Below are 23,291 nucleotides of genomic sequence, written 5' to 3' on the forward strand. Positions count from 1 at the left end.
AAGTTTGTTATTGGTATGAGCTTTCATGTGCAAGTACACTTCTTCAGATAGCATTTTTTTATTTTAAAAAAGCTAGTTTTAGTTGATGGATCTACTAATACAGCCAGTGAAAGAAAGCAACCCAGCTAGTATGTGTTGATCCAAAATCAAGCAGCTGATGATCAAGTGAACCAACTGAAGAGACAAATGATAAATCTGATTAAATGATACATTACTTTCACTTTGCCCCGTATCCTCCAATAGGGACCTTTGTTGAAGTTTTGGAAATTTCTTTGCCACTAAAGAATGGAAGTGGTCCCAAACATTTACAGTGGTGCCTCACAAGACGAAAAGAATCCGTTCTGTGATTCTCTTCGTCTAGCGGTTTTTTTGTCTTGCGAAGCAAGCCCATTGACGGATTAGCGGATTAGCGCTATTAGCGCTATTAGCGCTATTAGCGGCTTTTAGAGGCCTTTAGCGGCTTATCTGCTGATCGGATCAGCTGATAAGCGGCTTAGCGGCTTAGAAAAGGGGGGGGAGGAAAAAAAAACCAGCAGGAACTCGTAAGACATTGTCGTCTTGTGAAGCAAGCCCATAGGAAATTCATTTTGCGAAGCACCTCCAAAAAGAAAAACTCTTTCGTCTAGCGAGTTTTCCGTCTTGCGGGGCACCACTGTACATATTTACATCTTCAGTATAGGCATAAGATTGTGTTTCATGATGTTGTGATGGCAGAGCAGTATCCTAAGACAGGAGTTAGCAACTAGAGGGAGATTGGTGTGTGCCAATCCAGAGGCCAAAGAAGGGCATAAGAACAGTGTAATGTGGCCAGAGTGAACCAACAGTCTCAAACTCCCTGCCCCGCCCTAGCAAAACTAGTTGATATAAATTCTTGCTTGGTGTTGCATCTGCTCCTCAATCAGGCTATTTAAGCTGCCAAATACACAGTTTAAAATTCAGTATACAGTAGATTAAATGCATAATATGGTAATAATCATTATCATGCCACCATTTGTGATTTTTTACTTCACTAATTATGCTATTTATTATAAACTAAAGCAATAATCCATTGGGGGAGCGAGGGAGGGAGAATTCTCTAAAACATCTGGATGAATTTAAGTGCTGACTGTTCCCTCAAATAATACCAGAGGCGTTACACATGATTGTGTGCATCTGTACAAAAAGAGAACATTGTATTTTTTACTCTTCTTGGCATATAAGCCCCGGAGGAGTGGTGTAGGGAGTAGTGAGAAAATGTTTTGAGGCATGAATCCAAAACTCCATGCATTGTGTAGGTGTTGGGATTTGGGACGTGTTTGCTTGTGAATCCTTTTTTTCCCCCATCCCACTCCATATAGATATTCATACACATAGTGTCCTGGTGCAATGGAACAATTAAGAGACACAGCACTGCAAGTCAATAATTATGTATATAGGGTTTGTTTTTCTTACATAAGGATTACCTAATCATAGCAACTGACGGCTGTGAGGCATTCCTGCTGCATCATAAATACAGGTTATAAAATGGATTTTTCCCATTGATGCACCATTTATTGAAAGAGGAGGAAGGGGTAAGGAAAAGAAAATTATGCATGACATAAACAGATTCCATAATTATCTCTAGGGCAAAATGAGTTAGAAATCACTGCAAATGACCATTGCAAGATTATTGGGAAATCTCTGCAGTTGCTCCAGCAGGCTCACCGATGAAATTATTTGCTGCAAACAAAAATATTTATTACATCAGAGTAGGAATCCCAGCTCTACGGTAGACATGGTATTTTTCAGCTGCAAGCAAGTGGTTGTTTTAAAGAGAGTTCAATTATGATCTGTTTCTTTCAGCTCCCTATTCTGGTTAGCCAGGTGCTGTTGTTCTTAAGTGCTATGCAGTGGCGTAGCGTGGGGGGTGCAGGGGGGCCCGGCCGCACCGGGCGCAATATCTGGGGGTTAGGGTTAGGGGGCGCAAATCCATAGGTTAGGGGGCGCAAATCCACGGGTTAGGGGGCGCAAATTACTTGCCATGCCCCGGGTGCTGACAACCCACGCTACGCCACTGGTGCTATGCAAAAGCCTTTGAGACCTGTTTGCTCAGATGCTATAGTGACCAGAAAAAAAAACAGGCAGCAACACCATGGCCAACAATAGTTCTCTAATTTCAACTCTTTGCAGCAGCAGTTTCCAACCTGGTGCCCTTTGATGCTTTGGGCTACAAAGCCCATCATCCCTAACCAGTGCAGCCATGTTGACTGAGGCAGATGGGTGGTGTAGTCCAAAATATATGGAGGGCACCAGTTTCGCCAAGGCTGCTCTGGAAAGGAACTTAAAAGCTTGTATTATATTCTCCCAGTTAACATTGGTTCAATGGGAGCAGCTTGGGTGGTGCATCTTGTTATTACTGTTCTGTAGCGCCCCGGTACTACTGGTTCTGCAAAGGGCATTTCCCCACACAGAGCCCCAGGTGAACCCTACATTGTATTTGTGGCTCTAATGCAAGTTAGCTCACCTAGTCACTTCAGCTGTGGGGAAAAGCTGAGCACACACTCCATACCTTCCAACACAACGCGGCCCAAATCTATGGCACCATCTTTCAGGTCTGCACTACTGTGCAAGCTGGATTTATGTATAAGCTAAACAAGCTATAGCTTAGGGCCCCACTCTCTTGCAGGGGGCCCCCAAAATATACTTCTCCTTAATTGTATTTCACTATTAATATACTTCTTCTTAATTGTATTTCAGTTCAACAATTACTTTGATAAAATACATATTTTGTTATGTGCAAATGGCTTTAGATACCTACTAGGGCCATAAATTACCATATAGCATATCCAGTGGTACCTCGGGTTACATACGCTTCAGGTTACATATGCTTCAGGTTACAGACTCCGCTAACTCAAAAATAGTGCTTCAGGTTAAGAACTTTGCTTCAGGATGAGAACAGAAATCGTGCTCCGGTGGCATGGCAGCAGCAGGAGGCCCCATTAGCTAAAGTGGTGTTTCAGGTTAAGAACAGTTTCAGGTTAAGAACAGGCCTCCAGTACGAATTAAGTACTTAACCCGAGGTACCACTGTATTCAAAACACACAAAAACAGCGACAATTTGTTGTTGACAAAGGACAGCTGGACATATAAAGGACCCCATTACTTCAGTAGCTTAGGGTCTCATCAAACCTAAATCCGGCCCTGCGCAGGACCCATGCGAGATCTCGAGTCTGCCCCCAAACAGGATTTTTTTCAGACACAGTGTTCCAAAACATGCATTTTGTGGCACCATGCCTCCCAAAAGTACAGCCTGAGATCACACGAGAGGCCACTGTCCTCTTGCAAGAAAAAATAGGATGCCCTGTGTGGTCCCCCCCCCCCCCGTTTTTTCCAGGGCATTTGATGGGTATGACACTGCCTTGGGCATGTCTCTTTTTGCTCTCCACTTGGGCGAATGAGGGAGCTGTTATAATGGGGAAGAAATTAGGGATTCTAGTGATTTTAGTGAGGTCATATCCAAGACCTCACCCTAAGCTATTGCTGGATCAGGCTGAAAAGCCTGCAGAATTCTCTCCACATTCTAGCTTTGTTAAAATATTCTTCTGCCTATGTCTTTGCAAGGGGGAAACACCCCACATGAGTATAAAGACTAGAATAATCCACAGAAGGACAAAAAGACTCCTTTCATGCATGCTCTTGTGTTATATTCACATCTAATTATAAGTCTTATGAGCACATTTTTTCCACTCGCCCGCACTCAGCACTTATCTAATTGCCCCAAACTGAAAACACTCTGCAGTTTGGCTCAGCGATCCAATGAGTTCATTTTGAGACTATGCTTTGCTTGTATTACGATTCTTGGTATGGAATGAACATCTTAACTTTTCTTGTAAACATTGCCATAATAACAGGCACCGGATTCTTTGGCACCTCACTCCAAGGGAAAACAGATTTTGATCGCCTTCATTTGTGCTGGGTAAATGAAAAGGGATATTGTTCCGATTCTCCCCATCAAATGTCTTTCAAGGTGCAGGTGGGAATCTACCCAAATTCATGGACAGGTTTTGTGTTGCTGTTTGTAAATCCCATTTCTGTGCCCATCGCCCCTTCACATGCATGCAAATCTCCATTTGCCTCTTCACACGTCATGCAAACGTCACCCTTCTCCATTCACTGACTCACACACATGACCACATGTGCATCCTAGAATATGCATGTATGTATTATATACATAACCTGCCTATTAATGGCAGAGGCAGCACAAATCCTTTTCAGGGTACACATGGTGTCTGTGGGTGTGAGCGTTTCATTATCTCCTCCCTTCACCCTAAACAAAGAGGAAGACACCAATAGCCTCAAATGTCTATAGGTGACCCAAGTAAGCAAGCTAAGCTGTGCCCAATAGGTTAGGAAAACAAACTCAACTGACAACAATTAGCACAAGAAACATCCTTGCTGACCTCCAGGGAGATCTCCATCACTGGCACTCCAACCCCACATAACAGAACAATCCTAACCTGAAGATCCACTGGCTGGTGGCAGTTCAGAAGGAGTGAAGGTGCCTGGGACTGGGAGGAGGAAGACTAAGACAGTTTAGAATTACAACAGGGAGTTGAGGAAGGTCACAGCTCAGAGGCTGATGAGGGGGAAAGTTGGGAAATAATGGGAGAGAAGGATGCACCGGGGGGGGTTGACAGCTGACAGACACGGTGTCTTTAAAAGCATGCCAAGCCCCCCCCCCATCTCCCAGAACCCAGCAAGCCTTAAAAGTAGGAGAGCAAAGAGCTCAAAGACAGAGGGCACCCATAGAGGAGGTGATGATGATGACGAATGAGGAAGTAGGAGAGACGGAGGGGGGTGGAGATTCACTCGGGACAGCGCCATTATCTAAGAGACTGGGTTCTATAGCCTCTCTCTGTAAATACTGAATAAAAAGCGGACGGTAAGAAACATTTCCTTGTCTTTGTACATTCTTGGGCAACCGGCCATGGGAGTCGCTGGCAGCAGCCTGGCACCCCTGGTGCAGGACCGCTTCATCGGCAGTGGGCATGTTTGCCACAATGCCTGTAAATAGCTCCCTGGGTGATGAGCTACTGTTGGTGGTTCCTTTACCAACAGTAGCCCAAAGTAGGCCCTGAGGTGGGGCAGTCTAAGCTGGGACAGGACAGGAAGGAGGCCAAGGATCCTGGAGAGGTAAAGGGAAGATAAATAAAGAGAATATATGTGCAGGGGAGGGGAGAGGAAGGAAGTCAATGTTTATCTGGAAACTTATTCCCAAATAAGTCAAGAAGCCACATCTGCCACCTGGCCAGGATGTACGAGCCAGGGCTTTAGATGTAGCAGAAAAACTGCCTTTTCACATACCCCCCCCCACTTAGGATTTCACTGAAAGACATTAGCCACAGTACCTACTGCTTTCTTTTGAACTGATATACAGCACTTGTTCTCACTCATTAACTACAAGCTAGGGAACAGTGATTGTTCTGACTAATGCAATATCAGGTGTTTTATCCTTTGCTCTGAAACAGAGAAAGAAACCACCATTCCTTTAGCCATTCTCCCATAGGTGCAGTGAAACCCATTATATTGACGCACACGGCATATGAAAAGTTCTGTGTAATTTTCCATCAACCCTGACTAGTTAAACTAGAAGCAGCTGCCGGACATGGCAGTCTTGAGCATAAAACTGGTGGGTAGGAAGAGGAGGAGATACTTACTCATTTCCCTGTAGGACCTCTTTTCTTCAAAATCACCCCACCCCACTCCAGATGGTTTCTCAGCACCCACATAATTTCCACTGCAGGGTTGAAAGCAGAAGGGAGGGGCCTAATTTTGAATGGTAAAGGTAAAGGTAACGGACCCCTGGACGGTTAAGTCCAGTCAAAGGTAACTATGGGGTGCGTCGCTTATCTTGCTTTCAGGCCGAGGAAGCCGGTGTTTGTCCACAGACAGATTTCAGGGTCATGTGGCCAGCATGACTAAACCACTTCTGGCACAACGGGACACCAGAGCACACAGAAACTCTGTTTACCTTCCTGCCGCAGTGGTACCTGTTTATCTATTTGTGCTGGTGTGCTTTCAAACTGCTAGGTTGGCAGAAGCTGGGACAGAGCAACGGGAGCTCACCCCGCTGAGTTAATTTGAACCACTGACCTTCTGATTGGCAAGCCCAAGAGGCTCAGTGGTTTAGACAACCCATGTCCCCCAATTTTGAATGGAGAATCAACTGGCAGGAAACCAATCAGGTTTCTCCTCCTTGATCGATACAGTATGTGCAGTATGGAGGTTGCTACCCCATCATCAGTACTGAAGTCAGCTTATGTAAGTGGAATGGGCAGGGGTGCCATCTCATCCTTTGCCCGAGCTAGCAAAATAGACTGAGGAGACCCAGAATCAAATTTCAGTCATGAAGCTCATTTGATGACCTTAGACCAGTCATCTCTCAACCTAATCTACTTCACCGAGTTGGAAGGAAGAAATGGACCAACCCCAAGTATGCCATCCAAAGGTTCTTGGAGGAAAGGGAAAATGCAACCATTTTTTTACAGTGCAGTCCTATAGATACCTCCTTTTGTGAGGTTTATTCCCAGATAAGCTTGTTTAGGATTACAGCCTTAATGACACAATAGCCCAATTCCCATTGGCCTTGCTTAACTGCTATGTTACAGCAATACCTTTTCCTTCTCAAACTTGCTAAATGTTGTGGTGCCTGATACATTTTTTTTTTCTGCACTAAATGGTGAAATGAAACATGGCTTTTGAAAAAAGCAATCACCATTTTGGCCCCTTCCTCATTATATCAGCCCGTTCTGTTTCTTTAGTGGTATACATGGAAATGTTGGCACTGTTTCAAAACTCTCTTGTTGGGCAGGAAGGTTTCCCTCTGTTTTGATTTCTCCTTGCTTCAACTCAAGGAAAGCAAACACATTGATAGCAATAGCCAATATTAAGATGTGAACGTTTAGGAAAATGCAGTTTTAATCTGCTACATAAATTTTCCAATACTGGAAGGAAAAAAAATCTGTTTCTGTGAAATGTTTTCCAGATGTCTAACAACTTGTAATTTATATAAACAATTTCTGGCAAGCCATCTCAATAATTACTCAAAAAGTAAACTTGTATACAACTCTAACGAATGATGCATTGTATGTTGAAAACAAGCTTTTGTGTTTTATAAAGTCTTAAGGGCCAAACCCCCGTGTACAGTGCACTGGAATAAATAGACTTAAATATGGCAAACTCTGTTTTGGATCGTGGCCAGTATCTTGGATTGCAACCAACATTTATCCCCACCCTCCTTCCCCATCTGCTCATTACATTCTGAATCACAATAACCATGGGAGCGACATGAAATTCACAGGGATAAGCAATTGGCTAACTGTTCCTCAATCTTGGGTTCCCAGATGTTGTTGGACTACAACTCCCATCATCCCCAGACAGATTAGCCAATGATCAGGGATGGTGGGAGTTGCTACTCCAACAACATCTGAGGCCCCAAGGTTAAAAATCACTGCCCCCACGCCATGTTTTCTGGATTAGCAATCCGGCCACAATGCAAAAGGAAGTCCTTGTGCGATCAGGAAAGTTTGCAGGGTCCCAATCCTACATTTGTGAAATTTCTTTGCTTATTACTCCACTGGCGGTAGGTTGCCTTGTCTCCTGACAGAATCTCTCTTCCCTCTTGATCATGGCATGTAGTCATTTATTAGAGCAGGAGTAGCCAACACGATACTCTTCTGAAGTTTTTGGTCTCCAGTTTCCATCAACCCTGCTCATTGGCCACACTGAGTGGTGCTGATGATGAACGCTGGAGTTCAGCAACATAGTGAGGGCATCACAATGGCTACCTGTAGGCTTGCTGTCACCTAAATGTAAAGGCAGGTGGTACCCCCGCTGCGGGGTAAATTGGAAGCCATAAAAAAATCCTCATAGCCTCAACTACAACTGCGCCAAAAGTCTGCCCAATCAGTGAATTTGTTCTTTTAGCCCCAAGTCTGGAAACAGACATTTCAACCTGTAGTATCAACTTCCCATTATGTCTACATACTCTTTGCCAGCGCTGGCAGTTTTGCAGAGTGTTTTTCACTTTTTAATTTTTTTTTTAAAAAAGGAAATCTTCATAGCCAATGTGCAGGGCATTATGTCATCGTGAGCTGACACAGAGAGCTGCATCTTACCCTAGCAGGGGTTTTGTGAACTGGCAAATCAACCCAGATGGAAGGTTCTCCTGGAAAAATGTATTCAATACATTCATCCTGCCAAAAGCCACAGAGATTTGTAGTGCGGCACTTCCAGTTTAGTTCTTAACTGATCTAGCAATATCCAGAAAGTTAGAGAGAAGGCTGAAAGTCATTATAACCAGATGTTTGGGTAGCATTGCCTTCTGTCAGGGCAATTGTGCCACCTACTGTATATGAAGAGAATGACAATGTTCCTAGATTAGACCATTCATCAAAGAGTCGAAGAGACAATTTCCTGTTCAATAATAGCATTTTTATTTAAAATCGTGTTCTTTTTAATGGCTTCCGTTGGCAGAAACAGCCACTTTTCTAAATCTGATGCCTTCTTATTCTAGCAATTTATTGCAGGCAAGGTAGTTCCATAGTTTCCCCATTATTTTTTGCTGAAGATACCGGTAATAGCTCTTTGGGACATAATGAGACAGCAAAGCCATTTTATGCTCCTTCTCTCACTATTCCAATAATTTACAATGCAATTCTCCGCATCTCCATTTACTTCTAAGACCCATTGTCTTCAGGGTCACTTACTCCCAATCAGTGCCTATAGGATTAAAATGCATTTGCTTTAATCTCCTTAGTAAAATGGCATTTTTATTAGTTTTAATCTGGCAGTAACTTGGGGGCACTTTGGGGGCGGGGCCCAAAAACTGGGGTTCCATAGGATTTTTTCCCCCAGTTATGTGTGCCTCGGGCTTAAAATAGTTCATATGCATTCTCCTAACAGTCCTTCTCTCACCACCACCATCATTTCATTCCCGTTTGCTTAGGGGAAATGGAGGTAACGAAATGGAATTATTGGGTTTCATTGCTTCGCTTTCCATAGATGGAATGGCTTCCTTAGTCCATAGAAAGCTTTTGATACAGTGGAGTGACCAAGGGGAGTGGCAACTTTTGCTGAGTCTCTCCTGCCACTACAACCCCAGTACAGTGGCCAAGCTGCATGCTCCACTACCGGGGGCAGAGAGCAGGCAGGGGAGTGTCTGTCACCCCCCAGGGACGTGATGTGCACCTGGGGGGCGTGGTGCGCATCCCAGGGGCATGGTACGCTGCCCGCGAGGGTGTGACACACCACCCGCAGGGCTGTGGCACGCGCTCTGGAGGCGTGGTGCGCTGTCTGTGGGGGCGTGGTGCCCAGTGCCCGTGGGGGTCCACAGCGCGTGTCCGGGGGGGGCACCGCAATGGAACCCTACCGGAATAGTAGTGCCGCAGGCGGACCACTCCCTCCGCACCACCGTTCCTCCATCAGTGCCCCAGTACCCCTCCCACATTGTTCTGGGGGGCACCCTCCAACTTTCCAGAACAGTGTGAGAGGTGGTACTGGGGACTGAATGGGGGAAGAGGAGTTGACAAAAGCTGCCTCCCCCACTGAAATATACTCGGAGTCGAGAGTGGATTTCATGCTCTTTATTCAGCTCATAGTGGTGAGGAGGAATGGAAGTTCCCTCAGAATGTTTGCTTTATATACATTATTTACACAATGGGCCCCACGTGATTGGCTAATTCCAGGATTCTCCTGTAGGCCAATCAGGTTGTGGATTCACTTCCACCTGGAGCTGGATTGGGTGGCTCCTGCGGACCAATCAGACTGCTGCATTGTTCTAGGACCAATCGGACTGCTGCATTCTGAATCCTATTGTTCTAGGACCAATCAGACTGCTGCATTTTGGATCCTATTCAACTCAGTACATAACACCCATGTGCCACCAGCTGGAGGGAGGGAAGCCAGAATGCAATCCATGCACTTGTCCACTTAAATTCATGTTGGGCTGAGATTTGTTCCAGAGACCTACCAGCTCCAACTTGTCCATTGTTCTGTCTACTGCATAACACTGAGTCTTGAACTGTACTGGGAACTTTGACAGGAAGGAAAGCCTCTTGTTCCCTGCAGGGATTGTCATAAAATGGTGTGGTTAGTTTGAAAGGCCACAAGATGCATTGCAACGGGAAGCATATACGACCTTTTGTTTAATGCTGCTAACATTATAAACGAAACACAATGCATAGATTTCAAGTAATCTTTTTATATTCATCAGGCTTAAAGAAATGATTTTGTTTAATGAATATAACTCTTCAGCGAGCTTTGATAGTCCTTTCCCCCCTCCTATTTCAGGAATCAATGCATTTTATTTCTGAACATTCACGTTTAGCTTGTTTCATTTCTGCCTTTTACGACTGCTGTCATGCATGGGAAAATTCGCTGGGGAATGCTTGGATTCAAGGGCTATAGCCAAAGTTTTTCCAGATTTGCAGATGATTGCTGGGGTCATAACAGTACAAATAAGAATAAAAGAATGATAATGTTGGAACCTTCATCCATACATGCATATGAGCCCGAATTCATGTTTTACCAGATTTCCGTGTGTGTATACAGCGGTACCTTAAGGGACGCGGGTGGCGCTGTGGGTTAAACTGCAGAACCTAGGGCTTGCCGATCAGAAGGGCGGCGGTTCGAATCCCCGCGACGGGGTGAGCTCCCATTGCTCGGTCCCTGCTCCTGCCAACCTAGCAGTTCGAAAGCACGTCAAAGTGCAAGTAGATAAATAGGTACTGCTCCAGCGGGAAGGTAAACAGCATTTGCTTGTGCTGCTCTGGTTCGCCAGAAGCGGCTTAGTCATGCTGGCCACATGACCCGGAAGCTGTACGCCAGCTCTCTCGGCCAATAAAGCGAGATGACCAGAGTCGGCCACGACTGGACCTAATGGTCAGGGGTCCCTTTACCTTATACAGCGGTACCTTACAAAAGCTTCAGGTTACAAACTCCAGTAACCTGGAAGAGTTAGATCGAGTTGAGAACTTTGCCCCAGGATGAGAACGGAAATTATGTGCCGGCAGCAGGAGGCCCCATTAGCGAAAGCACACCTCTAGTTAAGAACAGTTTCAGGTTAAGAACGGACCTCCGGAACAAATTAAGTTCATAACTAGAGGTACCACTGTGTGTGTGTGTGTGTGTGTGTGTGTGTGTGTGTGTGTGTGTGTATCCCTCTATTTTTGCTGTTCCCCAAAACAGCTCAGTGAAGACTGAGCATGCTCACTGGCCCCAGAATGCTGACTGCTGAGGGGCAAAAATGGAATTCTGGAGTGGAATGGCAGGAATCTCAAACAGCAACACTCCATCTACAACATTTGTTGCAGGTCTCACTTCTGTATTTTTGATACAGGAACATCTGTTAAGCAGAGTAACCATCTAATCCTTGCTACGTTTTCCCAGCAGCAGCTACCTGGAGGAAAACATTATCCTGAAACTGTCACTTAAAAGATAATTATGACAGAATCTTTACCATGTGCCAGTAAATTAAGGTGACAGGGAAGCAAATCTTTAGTATCCTTAGGAATCCTTCTGAAGCTCCATAGCTACCCAGATATCCTGTGACTGATAAAACAGTTCTGGGATTCTGGATTCTATTTTGTGAATGGAAACAAATAAAGAGTTCTACTATTTCCTCATTCCTCTGATTCCCAAGTTTATACTATATGAGCAAGTTCCTTAAAAGTTGGATAGCAGTAGCCTATTGTACATGCACAACCTGGTCAATGGATCGAGCCACCTGGCAAACGCAGAGTGTCATGTCTGACCAAAGCTGAAATACCAACGAAGTGAGCACACATGGTTGGATCAGACATAACATGAAAAAGATTGATGGAGATGCAGAGGCCATAGATGCTTGAGGGAGGAGAACTATTTTAAATGAACTGTACTCCTATGTTGTGAGAGTAAATAACAACATTGGAGTCTGGACTGCTGAGGGATTCTGTGCCAACGCAGATCCCTCCTCCTTGAGTAGAACTGGCCCACATCTTCAGATACAGGCTGGTTGGTGGTAAGGAAAGTGGTTGTTCAGATACTTGGGTCCTAGGCTATATAGAGCTTCATAGGCCAATGTCTATAAACCGATTGCAGTAGCAAAATTTAATATATGATAATGTGTTTATGTTCATGAGGGAAATGTTGTTGGGAAGTATGTGTATGTAACTATGTATCATTCATCAGAGTTTTTGTTTGTAAAGTTAAATCTTCTGAAATGTGTAACGTGAAGATACACATCATTTCCCACCAGGGCAAATGATAACCAAACTGAACATCTTTTTGTGCTGGCATTAACAATTTATGCATTGTATTTTCATGTAATTGAGCTAAGATTTAAAATATGCACAAATAAGTGTTTTTAATTTTCTGTTGGAAGCCACCCAGAGTGGCTGGGGAAACCCAGCCAGATGGGTGGGGTATTATTATTATTATTATTATTATTATTATTATTATTATGCATTATTCTCATATTGAGAGAAGTGGGATTCCCTCCCCCCTCTAAACAACTAATGACACTCATTGCTTTGAGATATTAACAAGAGAGATTGCTGTTGACATTGAACAAACTAGAAAAAATGTCAGCAAATTCTACTGATAATCTTTGATTTCAAAAGATTGCTTGTCATGCCACTACTACCATGCTACTATGGTACATACATACAGTGAAACATAGTCTGCAGTCATGACCAGCTTCTGTTTTGAGGTAGCCTTTGAGTATGGCCCCTTCTAAATCAGTGGCCCTGAACCCCAGTCATGAGTTGAACTGGGCAGCAGTTATGAGCTGCCATTTTTATTTCCCACAATGCCCTGGAGCAACACTAGAGACTGCTCAAGGGTGCCTGGTTCTGACATCAATGTTAAATAAGTTGGAGTTCTTGTTATTAAATACACCAAGAAAAAAGCACACCAAGAACTCAGAAATTGATTTGCGGGTAGGGACCACTCCCACTATTGAAACTTACATTGGCCTGAGTTCTTGGTGTGCTTTTTTCTTGGTTCTGACATCAAGCTTACGATTTCATGCTATTATAAGCAGAAATTATCAAAAACATTTCACTTTATGTACTGTAGAACTTTATGTCCAGCAATGTTCTCCCCCCCAATTTGTACATGTGTTCACAATGGAATCTAGTTTTGTTAAAATCTAGTTTTTAAAAAAGAATTGTAGGTGTCCATCTGTCACCCTTCCTAGTTGCTTGTCATCAAACCTTTCACATTTGTCTCTTAGCGTGTAGTGTAGAATTCTTTGTGAAAGTGTTCACCGTTCTCTCTGTGTGGGAAAAGACCCTAGACAAAACCCCAAATCTCACGTTGTTTCCTCTCCTGCCTGGAGAAGAGGAGGTTAAGGGGTGATATGATAGCCATGTTCAAATATATAAAAGGATGTCACATAGAGGAGGGAGAAAGGTTGTTTTCTGCTGCTCCAGAGAAGTGGACACGGAGCAATGGAGCCAAACTACAAGAAAGAAGATTCCACCTAAACATTAGGAAGAACTTCCTGACAGTAAGAGCTGTTCGACAGTGGAATTTGCTGCCAAGGAGTGTGGTGGAGTCTCCTACTTTGGAGGTCTTTAAGCAGAGGCTTGACAACCATATGTCAGGAGTGCTCTGATGGTGTTTCCTGCTTGGCAGGGGGTTGGACTCGATGGCCCTTGTGGTCTCTTCCAACTCTATGATTCTATGATTCTATGATTCTATGATTCTATGATTCTATGATTCTATGATTCTATGATTCTATTAAATAGTTGATCTCTAGTGACCACCTCTGCTCTTCAAATGCTAGATCATGGAATCACAACTGCCATTTTAAACTCTACCAATGATCAAATAGCAATGATCTGCCAAAGCTGTTTGCTATTTCTTCCATTTGTGTTTTACTGATGTGCACCCAACACTTAATGTTTATTATTTCTCTCCTCCACGTTTTTCTCCCCAGTCGTCTTAGGAGCATGTACACACCTTGGCCAAGTGTACGCTGACAGGGATGTTTGGAAACCAGAACCATGCCAAATCTGCGTGTGTGACTCGGGAGCTGTTCTGTGTGATGACATCGTCTGCGACGAAGAAATGGATTTAGACTGCGAGAATCCGGAGATTCCGTTTGGAGAATGCTGCGCAAAGTGCCCTTCACCAACGATGCCACCTGTAAGACCTTGTATAAACCTACCACCCTGAATCCAGCCTCAGCTAAGCCTTGATGTGCCTAAATTTAAAATGGTTTAGGCTGCAAACCTATGCACACTTCCATGGGAGTAAAGTTCCACTGAATTCAGCAGGACTTCCTTAAGACATGAATAGGTGTGCACTATTAGTCCTATTGAGTCGGATTCCACACAGTACTAAGGAAAATGTTCCATGAGCGCAGGATTTCTGCTTGCAGAATGGAATGTTCTTCCCCTCTTCTCCCAGCCTCCCACAACCCTATGGAAGAGATTTAAGTATGTCATGGTGGGAGGAGAAGAGGGCAAGTTCTATTGCACTGTGGTAATTCTTGTTTCCGTGCTATTATTTTGTTGACTATTGACCACTGGCTTCAAAGGGGTTATATTGGGCTCAAATCTATTTTCTTAGGCTTAACTATTGCTATGGCTGTTGATCAGTGCATACTCAAAATGGCCATGTGTGATATATTCAAAACCTTCCTTCAAGTATTGATTTAGACTTTGTGAGAGCAAGCATCAAAGAGGGCCAACATTAGGAGCACCATCTAAATACAGCTATTTCCCCATTCGCAAAAGGACTATTTCATGGAGGTCCAGGAACGCTGATTCCTTCCCTTTTCACAATCAACCAGGACCTCTGCACTTCCTAGGCTGATAAAAGGGTTAGAATTTGAACTGCCAGGATATACGGAGAAATATTGTTTTTGGAACACGTTCCAGTCCAAACACCAACAAGGAAGTCTCTCAGCAATCTCCCAACAAAATCTGTTCTCACTAGAAATGGAGAGATGCTATAAACTGTTGAGCATATAAAAACTGGGCAGGGCTTGTTATTCACTTGAATACAAATAAAGCCTGGCAAGTATCAGGTCTATCTACTTAGGCCAAAAACTTTGCATCCAAAGAACACTAAATTCTGTCCCCAGAGAACATCCACTCTCTGCACAATTTGCATTGCCAATTATAAATTTGCAGCTGGAAATTTCTCGTGGTGTGTGGATGCTTGGAACAAAGTTCATGTTCAGCGCTTGATTTCCGCTAGCTAAAATGCTCAAAACCCAGATCTGGAATCAAGATGGAAACTTCCATAAAATGGAGTAGTCTGCATTATGAGTTTTGTTTATGAACCGTTGGGATCTTTGTGTCGTTCCTCCCCTATCCCTCAAATACTGTAAGAATACTTGAGGGATTTGGTGCTACTAATGAAATAAAAATCAAATGCTTAGAGACACAACCTTTTACAGAGTGTGTGTATCTTTAGGAATAAGCCCCGCTGAATATAGCCGAGGTGATGAAATGTTTCTTTGCCAAAGGCTATGTTCTCTCAGGGAATTATCTGTCAGGGCCCCTCAGGGGCCACATGGCAGAGATAGGTAAAACCAGAGATTAAAGTGAGCAATACCACCTCTTTCTCCACTCTTTCCAACAATCCTCTCTCTCTCTCTCTCTCTCTCTCTCTCTCTCTCTCTCTCTCTCTCTCTTCCCTTCTGCCCAGTAGCTGTCATGGAAGGGACTGCTCACTCGTATCCCTGGGATGGCTCAGTAGAGCACGAGACTCTTAATTTCAGGGTTCAAGCCCCACTAGGTGAATTTTGTGGTTCTTTCCAACTGTACAATTCTATGATTCCATAACTCAGAAAGGTCCCAGGGATTTGAACTGATTGCTTGCATAGAACTTTCCCTCTTCCTTGCTTCCATTGTTCCATCCAATTCTACTCCCCCTCCACATTTTATTCCTGTTCCTGGTCTTCTTCTTTCCCTAATGGGCTCCCAATACCCAAATGAAATTAGGCAGAGGGCCACATGTACCTCTTAGGCCACAGATTTCCCACCTCTAGTACCGAGATATAGAATATTCTTTAAATGAAAGTTGATGGCATAGATTTAAACTGCTGTCTCTGGCTGAACTAAAAGTAACTGGATGTGTTAAAGTTCTCTGTTACTATTCCCTTACCTGAATCATTATGTTCCATCCTAAAATTACCTGCAAGAATGTTAACTAAACTCTACCTTCCCCATATGATGTTTGTATGAATGCACACTGACCTGGCTCGAAGTTTGAGGGACCAACTTTGAGGCCCACTCCTGTCATAGAAGTTTTCATAGAATTATAGAGTTGGAAGGGACCACACAAATTGTCTAGTACAACCCCATGCAATGCAGAAATCTTTTTGCCCGATGTTGGGCTTGAACACACGACTCTGAGATTAAGAGGGTCCATGCTCTACTGACTGAGCTATTCCTTCAGTTGTCCTGATGGGAGCAAGCGGTTTAGCACATTCAGTGAGTGCTTCACATCTAGGATCTTTTAATTTCCCACAATGCCCTGATGCAGCAATAACCACACAAATCGCATGGGAAGAAAATAAACATTTCTAGAGTGCTGTGGATTTCTAATTTCTGCATTAATCTGAAATTAATAGCATTTAAATATGTACATATTTTTGAACTTGTTTTATTTCAAACATATGCATTTCCAAGCATATCTTTCTCTTTTAAAAGTATTGTTTTAAGCAAGGTTTATAAGCGTTTTTTGGAGCCAATAACGGCATCACTAAGTGTAGAAAAGTGTAAATTCCAAAGGAAAACTGTGTAGAGATCTGCAGTTACAGTGGTGCCTCACCAGACGAAATTAATCCGTTCCGCGAGTCTCTTCGTCTAGCGGTTTTTTCGTCTTGCGAAGCAACCCTATTAGCGGATTAGCGCTATTAGCGGATTAGCGGCTATTAAAGGCTTAGCGGATTAGCGGCTAAAAGGCTATTAGCGGCTTAGCGGCTTAGAAAAAGGGGGGGAGCGGGGAAAAATTGGAACACTCGCAAGACGTTTTCATCTTACAAAGCAAGCCCATAGGGAAATTTGTCTTGCGAAGCAGCTCAAAAACGGAAAACCCTTTTGTCTAGCGGGTTTTCTGTCTTGCGAGGCATTCGTCTTGCGGGGCACCACTGTGGTTCTAGGGGTGTAGATCATGTCGGGCTGTATCATTCTCAGAGAACAAAAGAAAGAAGCATTTCTACTGAACACAGGCCTAAATAATCAGCACTCTTTAGCTAAAGGCTAAATTGTATGATGACATCCCATCACCCTCAATCAAAAACTAAATGAGTTTATAACTAAAAATGTGGAGTGTCCCCTCATATTGCTTGAAAACAGTTGGGCAATTTATTGTCTTTCCTTGAAAACTAAGCAGCTCCCTTTGATAAACAGGGTGACATGGTTTGTAATACATACCAGAATTTATCTCATCTAGACCATATGAAAGAAGTGCTCATTTTCATGGATTTTATTGGGGTTGTACTTGGAAAGCTTAACAATAGCCTTTTCTCTGAATTTTATTGCCCTCAAAACACCAAACGCCAAGCTGTTCAAACAGAGACATTGTGCACTGAGGGAAGAGGGAAGGGAAAAGGTGAGGAATACCAGGAAAAAGAAGAAAAGGAAAAGAGAACATTATTCTTTATGTCTGTTAAATTTCTGTTGTGCCCTTCCTCCCAAAGGAGCCCAGGGCTTCAAAGAAGTCAACAAAACAATGTAATTAAAAATAAAATAAAATATTTAGAATGTTAAGAATACCCAAAACATTGGGAACATCTTTAAAAAGTCATCACAGCTAACAGTGTTCAGATTGACACGAACGGTATATTTCAGCTATCAAGCACCTGGGTGAACGTGAAAGCTTTGACATACTTCTTGAAAGTTAATAATGAGGGAAACAGATGCACCTCACCACGGAGGGCATTCCACAAATGGGGAGCCACTACTGAGAAGGCCCTGTCATGGGTCGATATCAGCCAGGCAGCAGAGGCAGAACCATCAACAGTGTCTTGTCTGCCAATCTCATGGCCTGCAATGGTTGATCGTTTCCTTCTAGTAGCTAGCTCAGCAGCTCCTGTTCTGATTTTTTGCATTCATAAAAAGAATGCATTTCTTTTCAACAGTGTGGCCTTCTGGATGTTAGTTAGTTAGTTAGTTAGTTAGTTAGTTAGTTAGTTAGTTAGTTTACTAAATTTCTATACAGTTATACCTTGGATCCCGAACACTTTGCGAGTCAAACGTTTTGGCTCCCAAACACCGCAAACTCGAAGTGATATGAGTGTTCCGGTTTGTGAACATTTTTTGGAACCTGAACGTCCGACATGGCTTCCACGCAGCCAATCAGAAGCAGCCAATCAGAAGCCGTGCCTTGGTTTCCGGATGTTTTGGAAGTCGAATGGACTTCCAGAACGGATTCCATTTGACTTCCGAGGTACCACTGTACTGCTCCATTTGGAGGGGACTCGGTTAGGGAAAGTTGCACCTGGGGATATGCCAGCGAAGCAAAAATGCAGTCTTTCACTTATTTTGGTGGGGGAAAACGATACAATCTTTTTGAAAAGTGCCAATGTGGATGTATATTCCAGTCATGTTTGAAACTCTGGTCAATTTCTGATCACTTATTTTCTTTATGTTTGTACTGACATTTATTGCTCACCTTGATTTCTTTTTCTTCCTCTAGGGCCCTGATATGAACGTTCCAGGTGGTCCTCAAGGCCCCAGGGGAGATCCTGTAAGTTCAATAACTATAAAATCATGTCCTTATTTCTCATTTTTTTTAAAAAACCAAACCACTGCAAGCGAGCCTCGGTTCCCAATAATACTAACACAAGGGAAGAATGAAAAACTCAGGCCACTCGCTTCGGATGTTGGTCTCCTGCCGCAGATAAGCTTAGGGTTCAAAGTCCTAGTTTTTCACACTAGGAGAAAGCTGTAACATTTCAGACATCTGATGGGGACCCATATAATTGACTGCTTCTTACTGCAAAACTTGCCCTGCTTCCATATCCCATACTTGTATCCCATACTTGCAGGTGGCACCAGTGGCGTAGCGTGGGGGGTGCCAGGGGTGCCGACCGCACCGGGCGCAACATCTGGGGGGGCGCGAGTCCAGAGGGAAGGGACAAGTTCCTTCCTCCGCCGGGCTCCCCGCCGCCACCGCCAGCCTTGCGCCCTAGCGCGCGCGCCCCCCGCCGTCGCTGTGGCTGCGCTCCGCTCACTGCTCGCAGGAGGAGCAGCCTCTGCACCCTGCCGCCGCCGCCATCCCCTCGGCCCAGCCACAGGCGGTGGCTGCTTCTGCCTCCACCCTCCTCCGGGCAAGCAGCGTTGTTTGCGCGGCAACTCGCAGGTTAGGGGTTGGGGGGGCGCAAATTACTTGCCTTGCCCCGGGTTAGGGGGCGCAAATTACTTGCGTTGCCCCGGGTGCTGACAACTCACGCTACGCCGCTGGGTGGCACTGTGGTCTAAACCACTGAGCCTCTTGGGCTTGCTGATCATAAGGTCAGCAGTTCAAATACGCACAACGGGGTGAACTCCCGTTGCTCTGTCCCAGCTCCTGCCAACCTAGCAGTTGGAAAGCACACCAGCGCAAGTAAATAAAGAGGGAACCCGTGTGGCGGGAAGGTATATGGACCCTGGCTTCCGTCATGGTGTCCCATTGTGCCAGAAGCAGTTTAGTCATGCTGCCCAAATGAACCAGAAAACTGTCTACGGATAAACGCCAACTCCCTCAGCCTGAAGCGAGATGAGCGCCACACCCCATAGTCAAATTTGACTGGACTTAACCATCCAGGGAGTGAGACGTGGGTGGCGCTGTGGGTTAAACCACAGAGCCTAGGACTTGCCAGTCAGAAGGTCGGCGGTTTGAATCCCCGCGATGGGGTGAGCTCCCGTTGCTCGGTCCCTGCTCCTGCCAACCTAGCAGTTCAAAAGCACGTCGAAGTAGAAGTAGATAAAAAGGTACCGCTCTGGCAGGAAGGTAAACGGCGTTTCCATGCGCTGCTCTGGTTCGCCAGAAGCAGCTTAGTCATGCTGACCACATGACCTGGAAGCTGTACAGTGGCTCCCTCGGCCAATAAAGGGAGATGAGCACCGCAACCCCAGAGTTGGTCAAGACTGGACCTAATGGTCAGGGGTCCCTTTACCTTAACCATCCAGGGATCCATTACCTTTATCTTTTTACTTGTATCCCCTTATGGTTGTTCACAAGAGCTCATTGCATGCAACAGGCAGGGGGCCAGGGGGATCTGCCCCTAATGTTTACATAGACTCCCATTCTTGCTCCTAGTGCCCATGTTTCATGGAACATCACCAAGGGCCTATGCATATAAAGTATAATGTGCAGACTGGGTGGGTGGAGGACTGGAGGCAGGGCAAGACCTTTGCACATGCCCTCACTGCCCTTTCACACATTTGCCATTGTGGCTTTTGTGTGAACAATCCTAAGTTTGATTTTGTTTTGTTTTTTAATATTTTTATTAAAGATTTTCTTGGTTTACAAATGTATGTGCATCGTCTCTTTTTCAAGTTGTAAAGTCTTTTCTACAGATCAGTTGCATTTGATATGAGACATGAGCAGTGCCAGATTTACGTATGAGCTAAACAAGCTATAGCTTAGGGCCCCACTCTCTTAGAATCATAGAATCATAGAATCATAGAGTTGGAAGAGACCACAAGGGCCATCGAGTCCAACCCCCTGCCAAGCAGGAAACACCATCAGAGCACTCCTGACATATGGTTGTCAAGCCTCTGCTTAAAGACCTCCAAAGAAGGAGACTCCACCACACTCCTTGGCAGCAAATTCCACTGTCGAACAGCTCTTGAGGGCCCCCAAAAAATTTAAAGAAAAAAATAACACTGTACATTTCCAAAATATAAGATAAAAAACAAATAAAATAAAACCTACATACCGCAACAGTGTTTTGTGTTGTGTAGGTCCATAAATTACCATATAGCACATATTCAACACAAAATACAGCGACAATTTGTTGTTGACAAAGGACAGCTGGACATATAAAGGGCCCCATTACCTTCAGTAGCTTACGGCCTCATCAAACCTAAATCCGGCCCTGGACAATAGTGTTGTGTACAGTATAAGGTTAGGGAAGAAGAGTGGGGAGGGGGTGCTGAAACTTATATTCTTTTATATGGTGCATGTGTGGGGTTTTGTGGCAATGTCAGCTGGGTAAGTTCTCATTCTATTCACTCATTACATTTCCTTGATAGTGAGAGGGATTGTGGGGGCCCAAGCTAACACAACTATGGGTCATCAACACACCATGCCTACTTGATGTAAGAAGGGGAAACACATGGGCAACACACACTGTTTTTGTTTTATAATATTCCGTTCTAGTTATTTGAATGAGAAAGGTCTTGAGCACTTAGTGCATGCCTCAACTATTATTATTTCAATTCATGTTCAGGGTCCACCTGGTACTCCTGGAATAAATGGTTCACCTGGTCCACCTGGCCAGCCAGGAACACCTGGCACTCCTGGCCAACCTGGAGTCTGCCCAAATTGCCCTGGTCTCGGTACAGGATCGGTAAGTCACTCTCTCCTTTCTGTTTATGTTTTGGCTCTGAATTTGTTTTAGGTGAAACAGTACTATGTGCACGCCATATAGTCATGAGAGATACGTTGCTCTGTTCCTCCATAGAACAGCGTTTTGTCAAAGGTTCTGAATGAAGATGGGAAGTTTCTGGAAAGTCATAAAATGTTGTCAAAAAAGTTCTTTTAGCCGATGGGAAAATGGATCCCTAGGTTGCCACCACAGTTCCCTGGCCCCCCACTCTTTATAAACCCCACCCTAGATATTTGTGCTTCTTTAATTTTTATATTCCAGGGTCCCTGCCACAATAACTCACTGAGCTCCTCCATTTGACTATTTTCTGCTGCTACCCTTTCCCTCAGAACATTTTTGTAGCCTCATGGTGGCTTGGTATGTATGATAGGCTTAGTCATGAGACTGGCACCATTACAGGATACAGGATGAACTAATAACTAAGATTTTTATTAATACTGTTGTTGTTGTCATCTCAATAATTTTGTTTCTTGATGACAGTTTCTAAGGACTCAAGAGTTGCTGTTGCTGCCACCAGCCTTTAAGCACTTTGGGCCAATTTCCCAAATTCCTAGCCAAATTCACGCACAACTCTGTTCAGCTACTGGGGACAATCTGCCTCTGGTCAAAAAGCTCCACCAGTTGTACTTACAGCTGCTTGGGCAGCTTAGCTGATTTTAAAAACCAACCTGTGTAACTTTCTTCTGCTAAGACCTTTACACGGGGCAGCCCCTTAGCCCAGGCATAGGCAAACTCCGGCCCTCCAGATGTTTGGGACCACAATTTCCATCATCCCTGACCACTGGTCCTGTTAGCTAGGGTTGATGGGAGTTGTAGTCCCAAACATCTGGAGGGCCAGAGTTTGCCTATGCCTGCCTTAGCCCAACAGAGTCAATGGCTCCCTTCATTTAACTTCACCATCAAAGAACTGTTACACACTGGGGCTGAATGGTTTTGTAGGCCTCACCTTGCACTTTCAGTTGAGCTTTCTTTGGTCTTTGTAAAGGACAAGACGGCACTCTGGACTGGCAGTTAAATCTTACTTCAGCTTTGGGGAGGGGGCTGTGTTCTTTACCACACTTGAGATAACAGGCTCATTCAGGAGCTCCAGGATTTGCTGTGAAGCACAGCTCTGTCCTCACACAGAGCAGAATAGCCAAGAAGGAGGAGTTTCGCAGGTCTCTACATTCCCCACCTTTAGCATTTGCTTAATGACAAGGCTGGTCCTGATACTGCCCATTCCATTTGATTTTTGTGTCCCACCGCAGCTGAGAACCAAGGAATCCTTCTGTCCAACATGTGCAAAATGCACTCAAAAAATGTGTGTCTTTCCAACCAGTAAAATACAAATTTTACTTTTGTATATGGTAACAGCCCTGTCTCCTTTCATGGCAGCTGTAGCTAATTTTACTACCACGTGGTGCGCTTCTCGCAATGCCAAAAAGAAACCTTTCATTAAAGAATTGGTCAGATAAACCTGCCGTTCTCCAGGAATGTTGGGGAAAGTGAGAAACTTAAGTCAAAAGAAGGAGATGTCTGCAAACGCACCCCATTTACAGAGGACTGAGGAGCAGTCTCCCTGTCCCCCTGCCCTGCATTTCAGACCTTCAGACTCTAGCCACCTCATTCATTCTATGCACTGAATATCTTCCAATACAAATAATTAGAATCATAGAATTGTAGAGTTGGAAGGGACTCAGAGGATCATCGAGTCCAACTGCCTGCAATACAGGAATACGCAGCTGTCCCATACAGG

General features: G+C 44.4%; 1 protein-coding gene across 1 annotated transcript in view; it reads left to right on the forward strand.

Annotated features, from left to right (window-relative positions):
* The window catches only part of COL3A1 (collagen type III alpha 1 chain), a 97,536-nt gene that overhangs the window by 18,409 nt on the left and 55,836 nt on the right, over positions 1-23,291 (forward strand). The window contains exons 2-4 of the mRNA XM_083467460.1: positions 13,940-14,148; positions 18,658-18,708; positions 21,398-21,517. Of these exons, the coding sequence (XP_083323586.1) occupies positions 13,940-14,148; positions 18,658-18,708; positions 21,398-21,517 (380 nt within the window). The remainder of the gene's footprint in view (positions 1-13,939; positions 14,149-18,657; positions 18,709-21,397; positions 21,518-23,291) is intronic.

This window comes from Podarcis liolepis (assembly GCF_965112155.1).
Source record: "Podarcis liolepis genome assembly, chromosome: 1".
In the NCBI taxonomy this organism is placed as follows: Eukaryota; Metazoa; Chordata; class Lepidosauria; order Squamata; family Lacertidae; genus Podarcis; species Podarcis liolepis.